At 48.6% G+C, this 9,844-nt stretch overlaps 1 protein-coding gene across 3 annotated transcripts in view; it reads right to left on the bottom strand.

Annotated features, from left to right (window-relative positions):
• Positions 1-9,838, bottom strand: part of LOC146219908 (glycerol-3-phosphate acyltransferase 4) — a 14,574-nt gene extending 4,736 nt beyond the window's left edge. For 2 of the 3 annotated variants that reach the window (XR_014751079.1, XM_084695184.1), the window contains exons 1-9: positions 9,736-9,838; positions 9,240-9,461; positions 7,817-8,362; positions 4,968-5,037; positions 4,545-4,845; positions 2,734-2,808; positions 2,527-2,616; positions 331-424; positions 1-85 (exon numbers count right to left, since the gene is read on the bottom strand). The exon at positions 1-85 is cut by the window's left edge and continues 31 nt beyond it. Coding sequence is in view for 2 of the 3 variants with exons in the window: in XM_084695184.1 (XP_084551310.1) it covers positions 1-85; positions 331-424; positions 2,527-2,616; positions 2,734-2,808; positions 4,545-4,845; positions 4,968-5,037; positions 7,817-7,978 (877 nt within the window). In the remaining variant the exon portion in view is untranslated. The remainder of the gene's footprint in view (positions 86-330; positions 425-2,526; positions 2,617-2,733; positions 2,809-4,544; positions 4,846-4,967; positions 5,038-7,816; positions 8,363-9,239; positions 9,462-9,735) is intronic. The other variant, XM_084695185.1, reaches the window with a different exon arrangement.
• Between the last annotated feature and the right edge of the window lie 6 nt (positions 9,839-9,844).

The following is a 9,844-nucleotide window of genomic DNA, read 5'->3' as shown; positions in this document are numbered from 1 at the left end:
CAGAGCGTTCAAACCAGATGTGAGGGCAGGCCTTCACCATGGACTTCTGAATAACTCCCATCAAACCGCCATGTATTTGACCAACCTGCGACACAGTCAAGTTGTGAATAAAACAAAGTTCATGCGAACACACCAGGGATAAATAATAATCCTGACGATCCCGTCGTAACTAAAATAAAGTGTCGCTTAATTTGCTCTTGGCTCTATTTGACTTCATTAAGGGCGGTTATTGTTTATTAAATGTTCAACTGTGAGACGGCTCACAGTTAGCTTGCTGGCAGCTAGCCGTGCGATTGTAGTCTTGTGCCTGGTGAGACGGCATGAAGTTACCATTGCATAGCAGCCGTCACTGGCCAGGATGATGACATCGATGGGGGAGGTGTGGTTGGCCACACAGATCCCTCCATTCTTGGGCTTGTTCTCACTGGGGAGACAGAGAGAGAGAGACAGGGGAGGGAGGGAGGGAGAGAAGGGCAGCGAGAGAGGCAGAGAGAGAGAGACAGGGGAGGGAGGGAGGGAGAGAAGGGCAGCGAGAGAGGCAGAGAGAGAGAGACAGGGGAGGGAGGGAGGGAGAGAAGGGCAGCGAGAGAGGCAGAGAGAGAGGCAGAGAGAGAGAGACAGGGGAGGGAGGGAGGGAGAGAAGGGCAGCGAGAGAGGCAGAGAGAGAGAGACAGGGGAGGGAGGGAGGGAGAGAAGGGCAGCGAGAGAGGCAGAGAGAGAGAGACAGGGGAGGGAGGGAGGGAGAGAAGGGCAGCGAGAGAGGCAGAGAGAGAGAGACAGGGGAGGGAGGGAGGGAGGGAGAGAAGGGCAGCGAGAGAGGCAGAGAGAGAGAGAGACAGGGGAGGGAGGGAGGGAGGGAGGGAGAGAAGGGCAGCGAGAGAGGCAGAGAGAGAGAGACAGGGGAGGGAGGGAGGGAGAGAAGGGCAGCGAGAGAGGCAGAGAGAGAGGCAGAGAGAGAGAAGGGCAAGGGAGAAAGAGGGGGGGGGGATAGAGGTTGAGAAAGAAAACAGGATTTGTCATTGAACTTAATCAAACACAACCTTGTCGATGGGTTCTTCTGACTTGGAAGGAGGAAGTGGCCGACAGGAAATGAAAAAATGCTCAGCCTGAGGTCATATCTAGCACGTGGTAGTTCCGCTCTTTCCCCTCAGTGTAACCAACAAAGACTACAAAAACAAAAAGGAAAGGGAAAAGAAAGTGTGGTAGAGTTCAAAGGCCGAGGCTGAAGGCCTGGAGTCAGGGTTGATCTGGAAGCATGTTTCAGGTCCTATTACCCCCCAGGAGAACCCCTCCGTGACTCAGTGTATTTTTAGGCCCTCCCAGAGCAGAGCATATGTCACAACAGGCCTTTGGTCTGGTGTTACATGTCCTGAACTGTAGACTGAACACCACCCAGGGCTAATGAGAGAAGTGCAAGATGGGACACAAACTTTAACTGGCACATTCCTGGGAAGTCACCCGTTAATTTGCTTGCCGGAGTCGCCCAACTATTTAATGTAGGTGTTTGTTCGGCCAACTTTTCAAAATCTCTCTGTCACAGAATTTCCTGTTTCGCAACAAGCTTCTGTGGTTCGACTTGTGATGCTGGCAGGGAGAGACTTGGCTCAAACGTCGTCTCATCACAACAGCAGGGACGGCCTCCAGGCACCGTGTGTCTGACAATGGGCGCCGCCAAAACAATGACTGAGCATCAATTAAATCAATGGTTAAAGGGGTCACCTCCGTGAGTCATCTCAGAGGCGAACGTCAGTCTGACTACCGACTCTACTGATCCGATACAGAGCGGAGCGAGAACATTCTTCAACTAACGTGGAGGTTTGTTTTGAAAATTGCCATTTCACTTCCTGTGCTACTTCCCGTAGGCCCCAGAGCACCCCAGAGACAGCTCAGCACTGAGCCCTGGGCCTTGTTTGTCTCCAGGCCTCCCTCCCTCCCACCCCCCCCACCCTCCCCCTCTCCCCTATTCAAATGAGGGGGAAAAAGCCCTCCTTTAAACGTTTCCAAACACAAGATACCACTATCATCGACGTGTGATGACGACCACAGGCAGATGCATTTGCATGTTCTACTGCTTCCAGTGAACAAAACAGTGGGGGAGCCATGTTAAAAACAGTGGAAGGCAGACGAGTTAAGACATTTGGAGCTGGGTCTCTGTAAGGGTACTACACCTCGTTTGGAATGCGGAGGCCTCATCTGACCAGGCTGAGCTTTGTGTGTGTGTGTGTGTGTGAGAGAGTGGTCCGGCCCACAGACTTTTGTACTCTATCTAAGCTGGCTCTGTTCAGCACAGTGGTAGTTAATGTAGACAGTGACTATTCTGGCCCCTGGCTGTCTCCTCTTCCAGAAACGGCTCTTAGCAAGCTGAGTTCCAATGGTAAACACAAACCAAGTTCTCCTACTTTGTTTAACGGATAGTTTCTGTCTACCGTTTGATCCAAGTCCTACGAACAAACGTTTCAAATTACGACCAAAATCCCTTTTTCGATGACCTACACGTGGTTGTCTAACGCGTCTGATGCCGCTAACCTGTCGTGATAGGTGATGATGGCGGTGAGTGCCCGTACGCAGATCCTGTAGCACATCAGATGAACCTTCTCGCTCAGGAGGTTCTTCATCCTGCGGGGAAGACAGAGGACACACCTGACACCCGGAACACTCGGTAGACTTTTGGAATATACAGAGACTGTTCCGGAAGCCGAACGGGATCAAATCCAATGAGGTGAAAGGTCTCACCTTCCGTTGGGAAGAAACCCGATGATGGAGGTCAGCACCACCAGAAGGCCCACCCCAGTGAAGGCCAGCGTTACCCTGTAGAAGAAACACGGCAGTCACACACACAGCAGTCATACACACAGCCCAGTGTGTGGGCTGTGTGTCTTAACAAAGAACTTCTACGTTCCAGAAGAAACATTCTACCTATTGGTTACAGGAAAACAAATGCAGACTACTCACTGAAGGTAGACTATGTTCTCCATCGGTTTATACTCTATTCTCTCTACTGTGTGTAAGGCAACCATGACTGTCATGTCAACTGGAGAGACCTCAAGCGGTCACATTAGGCCGCAGTCAAGACAGGCGGCGGGCAGGCAGACAAGACAGACAGACAGAGAGGTTTAATCCAGGTGAATCCCCACACGGCTGGAGATGGAGCAGATTACAAGGGCCAATGAGATCCACGACTCGGGAAGGGAGAGCCAAATCCCTCCGCTGTGAGGTGAGGAGGGCTGGTGAAACGGGATCCTGAGCATGAAGCGGGTCACTGGGAGATTGTGTCTTTTTTTCCAAGTCACTAGCTAGGGACCTCTGGGTACCACTCAAGATAATAACCAGCTTATCCAGGACAGCTTTGGTCCTGCCCTCCCCCCTGCTCCTTCCACTCAGTCAGATGGTGTGTTAACCGCGCGCACAGCAGAAAGCTAGTTTGGTCGCTCCCTGGATCACAGCATTGGGCTCTGAGGTTGTACAGGTTTTATTAGGGAGAGACTAACATGGCTTGATTTGGAAAAACCATTGTTTGCAAAGACATGATCAATAGGAATACCAGCTGTTACAAGGGAAACTAGTTAGATTTGAGGTGGTTTGAGGCTATCTTGTTGTTATGATCAGTGACCTATGCACTTTTGTAAAGCTCTCTCTTGGAAGTCGCTTTGAATAAAAGCGTCTGCTAAATGAATAAATGTAAATGTAGTATGGAATAAAAGCTAGTAAGGAATCCTAGGGTTTAGGCTAGTGGGGGTGTTGTCTGTCTGGATGGATAATGGTGGCCTGGTTTGGAAATGTGTATCTGGACTGAAGCCAGACTGAGTTAGTCCTGGGTCTGTGACCCATTTGACTCCCCAATCAACTCTCACCCCTGAGGGGGAAACCTCTGTCCTCACTGGACTGGTATCCTGAATGGGGAGGAGAGCTAGGCTAGCTGGTGTACTCAAGTGCCAAGGCTAAAGAGAACCTCAGCTATCTGGTATATAGCAGGAAGGCAGGGGAGAGGCTAGGCTAGCGGGTGTACAAGTGCCAAGGCTGAAGAGAACCTCAGCTCGCTGGTATATCGCAGGAAGGCAGGGGAGAGGCTAGGCTACCTGATGAGGGAGGCTAGCTGGGGAGAGATGCTAGCTGGGGAGAGATGCTAGCTGGGGAGAGATGCTAGCTGGGGAGAGATGCTAGCTGGGGAGAGATGCTAGCTGGGGAGAGAGGCTAGCAGGGGAGAGAGGCTAGCTGGGGAGAGATGCTAGCTGGGGAGAGATGCTAGCTGGGGAGAGAGGCTAGCTGGGGAGACAGGCTAGCTGGGGAGACAGGCTAGCTGGGGAGACAGGCTAGCTGGGGAGAGATGCTAGCAGGGGAGAGAGGCTAGCTGGGGAGAGAGGCTAGCTGGGGAGAGAGGCTAGCTGGTGAGAGAGGCTAGCTGGGGAGAGAGGCTAGCTGGGGAGAGAGGCTAGCTGGGGAGACAGGCTAGCTGGTGCGGGAAGTTAGTTGGTGCAGGAGGCTAGCTGGTGCGCGAGGCTAGCTGGTGCGCAAGGCTAGCTGGTGCGGGAGACAGGCTGGCGTACCTGAGTGGCAGCAGGAAGCCGTAGCGTATGAGCACGCCCAGCCCCCACATGACGGTCAGCCTCAGGCTGATGTGCTGGAAGTTGTTGTTGCTGCGCGTGAGCAGGTTCCAGGACTCCAGCTCCTCTGCGGAGAAGCGCTTGATCACCTCGTCGTCCATGATGCTCTCCACGCCCCGCCGGCAGAAGTAAAAGATGTCGGACATCTCGAACTCGGAAGCCGAGTCCAGGTCACGGTTGCTGCCGCTGCGTCGGATCTCTTTGATCTCCTCTTCCAGGGAGGTGGGCTCCTTGGCAATGATGGCTGGACGGAGCACCAGGACATTATGGGATGGCGTCACACACAAACTACACACAGCCCTCCCACCACACACACAGCCCTCCCACCACACACACACACACACACACACACACACACTAACTCACCATTAGAGTAGGGCTTGTATATGAGATGATTATTTTCTTTTGCTCCTCTCTCTATCCTTAGCGTGGCCCACTACATGGAAAACAAAAGAAGAGTTTTAGAGCCAAACTTCAAAAATATTTATATATGATTAAACTCAATTTGAAACCTAGCCAATGAAATCCTTAAAACGGAAACTCTAATTAATAATACATGCCTACCCCATCTTTGTATTGAATATCTAACTGATAACAGCAGATTATGAATACAGCTATTTCACAGACGTGATACAATGTTGAAACTGTAGATATGATTCTGTACTATACAGAGCAGTGTTGGGTTTACTCCACATGGCAGACAGCCATCCACCTGCAGCCGTTCCCCATTCCACAAAGAGATTCTGAGAAGTAAGGCACGTCACTTCCAGAACATCGACTCAAGTTCAAAGGATCCCTAAGCTCTCAAATATCTCCACGGCCAACATCGAAGAGGCCATTTCATTTGTTTCCTCATCAATGAGAGATCGTCTAGCTTTACATCCAGACTTAGAAAATTGTGTTATCCATGCGGACACCTAAGACTAAAACAAACTTGCCTGGAAGGGCTGGGAGGCATGGAAAAGGACAGAATGTTCTCCATTCCTTAGCAACAACAAGCAGAGCACAGGGGAAGCTGTCTAACCTCCTGGGGGAGGGGGGGCAGGAGCTCTGAACCTTTCACGCCAAACACAGGCCCTCGGCTGAGAGCTAGTTCCCACCGCGGAGAGAGCACCCCCTCATTCCAGTGACGGATGGTCAGGGGAGCGTGGAGCTGAACACACACTAAAGCCCAGTATTAAGCAACTCGGTCGACAAGTCACATCTGCTATTGCACTCGCCATACATGCTTCTGGGAGACGACACGCTTCTAGAGTTAGTTAAGAGGGGATCTATATCCCAAAAAATGAAAAGGCTGTCTGTTTCATTCTGAAAATGAGAGCAATATGCGTGTGGAGCAATATACTTTAGTCACATAGTGGCTGGATCCACTTGTTCTCTTTAGAATCCATTCGAAACACCAGCTGGATAATCCAGTAGAGTGAACATACAGGTCCTTGTTGATCACAAAGTCTAGCTGTTACACCTGTGTATGGAGCTCAATTGAATACCAGTTTGGGTTGGGTAGAGGAGGAGAATGTTTAGCCATGCTGCGGCTTCGTAGAGTGGAAAACAGAGCCAGAAAACTGGAGCAAGGTAAAGCAGAGCCAGACAGACACACGTTGTGCCAGAGCAGGAGAGGGTGTGTGGTAGCAGAGCCTCTTGCATAACACTCTCCAATAAGGGATGAGTGTGTGAGTAGGAATTCGACATATGGCCTTGTTTTTGCCTCCATTCTACCTCGCCAGAAGAAGCCATTATACTTCTGTTTTCCTCATATTCTCATTCCAATATTTGCTGCTCCGGATGCAGTAGAGTCTGTTCTGGAGGTCTGGTGGGTAAACATAAGAAGCTGAGCTGACTGGCATCTGGCGTAGCCATAGCGCTGCTCGAGGACAGACCTACGTCTCAACAGTAGGGCAAGATATCTCCTCAATCCAACTCACACATCCAGGTCACAGAGAAGTCAGTCCAAGCTCACATGACCAGAGGTCTAAAGCAGGGCATGCATGTACTATACCTCCTATGAAACTAAATCTGACAAGAACTAATGATGACCTAGTTAAATCCTTTATGCAATGTGGCTGTAAAAAGAAATATAAATGAAAAAGAGAAAATGGTGGTCTTTTTCAAGACACAGCAAATACATTTCCCAGGCCCATGCGATCTGGCATGCAACTGACATTTTTTTCTCCCCTCCATTACCAGTACTCTCTGAGGTGTGAGCTATGATTCCATAAATATCCGAGACCCACTCTTTCTCTGGTGCGTTTATTTCAGGTAACAGATCTCCAATCTCGAAAGGAATAATTGGAAACTGCTGACACACCGGCCGCCGACTTGAACGACAGCAGAGAAAGAGAGAGGTTGGATAACCGTCTCTGGTTTTATCGAAGGTTCTTTTTTAACATAGTGGGGAAGCGAACCATTATGGACTATTCCTTGCCCCAGTGTATAGAAACCAGGAAGAGCAACAGGCACCTTGGCAGTGTTGATCGGGCACCATCAGAGAACATGGCCGGAAATAGGCAGTTGATGAAGCGGGTCTAGTCAGTGCAGATTCCCCGCAGTCGCTTTGTAAATCAACTGGTTTTCTACATGAAGACCTCCTGTTAAGTGGAGAGATACACCCCAGGCCTGCAATCTTCTCTACTGAACCCAACCACTGAATGAGCCGCTGGGTAACACTAAGAACCAACCGTATCCCCAAAATAGTTCTAAAAAGTAATGTTGTAAATACTGACGGGCAGTGGCCCACTAACAAAGTGTCTTCTGTAAGACTATATGGACAATAAAATGTATAATATTTGACTTAAGGGTGTGCCTGCTAGTCTTTCCCATCCGTGTCAACAGTAGTAAACAGACAACCCAATGAACTGTAGATACAGGCCACAGCTAAAGTTAATAAAGGATTGTCCCAGTCCTGTTCACAGCTAAAGACCTCTGACAAATGCCAAAGAGGTGATGGAGGTAAGCACAAGGTGAAAACAGTACATTGTGAATAAAACAATACAAGAATGATCTTAAGCTAAAGCTTTTGGGCAAATGATGCACTGTCTAAAAGAACGCTGCATGTCATTCGAGAGCAGGCACCAGTAACTCCCTCTTCCAGAAGGTCAATGTCTCCCTCTATTAGGATCTGTCATACAAGTAGCAACTTAGATACTTTACAGTTCCTGTACATTTCCATTTAGAGCACCCTGAAGATGAGCCCTATTCCAGTCACCCCTGCTCACCTCAAAGATCTTCAGCAGAGTTTTCATGTAGAGCCGGCGAATACCGAAGGACACCCCAAAGATGGCGGGCACGATGATGAAGACCAGTAGCAGGGTGAACCATACCGTGAAAGAGATTCCCAGGAGGATGCAGAGGAGGTTGTCAAAGGGGAAAAAGAACATCTTGCCAACCGGATGGAAAGGGAGGAGGTAGTGTATACTATGGAGTATAAAAAAGACTGGCCAAAAGCTGGAGGGGTGATGGGTCACTTCTCAGCCCTATGCAGCCTCAGTCTCTTTATGGGGGAGCAGGCCTTCATTAAGGATCCTGAGAGACCAGAGTCCTCCTCATGTTCACCTTCTCTGTGGAAGCCAGCATCTTGTTAGTGTAACTCCAAGCCTTGTCAGTACATAGTCCGTGTGCAAGTTGCTTCAGATGAGAGATGTTTCTCTCGTCAAAACAATGAAATCAAACCAAATACAATTCCACTCCAACATCCTCAAGGTGTTAAAGGTGTCAATGGCTCATTCCAACCCTTGTCTGTCGTTCAGCATTCAGTTCAAGCCCTGGGGAAAACACAAAGTTACTTAGCTAATAAAATTGTGTTCTGTTAAGTTGTTCCTCTTTTATTGTTATGAATCTATAGCTCATAAACGTGGGAATGTTGTTTTCACGAGAGATGTGGCTGGGTCAAGATAACCATTCAACCATGCTTCATTCCCAAGGGTATCAACAGTCTGCCCTTCATTCCATACAGCTGCAGCTGTATGCTGAGATCGTTCTTCACATGAACTTGTTTTGACAATGACATTTATTGTGCAGAAATCACCATTGGCGTTTCACATGCGGCTAACGTTGCTGGGCTAGCTAGCCGGAGTAGTGAAGTTAGGACTTTTGGTACTAGCGAACACACATACTCATCCTTAGTCCTGCGTACAACGGTATTTGACAGTTTGCGAAAGACATGACTTGACTAAACTTAGTAGACACCTAATATAGCAGTTTGAACAACCGAAAAAAACACCCAACCCAAATGATGACTTAAGTCACGACTACGACCACGACGTCGTTAGCCCACAATCACCATACATACGCCAGTTCTACTTCGAGCTGTGGTCTGGCTGGAGCGGTAGCTACTAGCTACCATTAGCCATGTTAAAAGATGATTTCGCGCAGTGTTGATTGATAACGTTGGCTTAAAATGTAAAAAGAAATTAGATTAGGTTAGGTACTCAACTATTCCAGCTAGCAAGCATGTTATATGTGCATGTGCTGCCTAGCCACCGCTAGCTAGCAAGAGTAATAGTTCCAGTTACGAACCGTCCATTAGTACAGTACCAGTACTGTAGCGAACTGCTGGCTTCAATAACATGCACTAGCAGTAGATAGCTTCTTAGCTTATCCAGTGACTAATTAGTGTTAAGTGGCAACATCATTGATTACCTTACTGGTCACAGTATTGGTTGCTCCGATCACTGACTGTACTCCGTCTTTGTGTCCGGCGACTACACTCGCATTGTTGTCTCAACTCCACCCGGTGGATAACGGCCTGGCCAGTAGCGTGGATGTAACGTGAACGATGATGCTGCGCATCAGATGTTCATCCCCGTCCGGGGTCTTACACACCCTCCCGTGTAGTCCTGTGTGCTTGCTCAAAGCTGACATCTGGTGGCGAAATGTATGAACACAATCACCCTCCTAAAGTGTGAACCGTAAAGGCTATGCCGTAAACCAGAGGTTTGCGGTGAGACTTGTACAGTCGCAAATGGTATGATAATCATAAGAATGCAACAAAAATCTTTACGCTATTAAATATATCCCCTAATGGATTATTTTCAAGACAACTCTCTTTTTCAGTTGTTCTTTACATCTTTATTTATATTATATACACACAAGTGTTTTCCATTGTTACAGGTATATTACTGTACAGAATACTTACTTTCAGCTTTCTCCACTCATTTGTTTCCAAGGTGAAAAAGGAATTGAGGGCATCAGTGTTTTCAAGATGTATGTATATCAACAAACTACCACCAAACTTAATCCCCCCC

Source organism: Hypomesus nipponensis, chromosome 28, assembly GCF_054491055.1.
Source record: "Hypomesus nipponensis isolate SF chromosome 28, ASM5449105v1, whole genome shotgun sequence".
NCBI lineage: Eukaryota > Metazoa > Chordata > Actinopteri > Osmeriformes > Osmeridae > Hypomesus > Hypomesus nipponensis.
The sequence above is the reverse complement of the archived record's forward strand: the minus strand, read 5'-3'. Positions and strand labels throughout refer to the sequence as shown.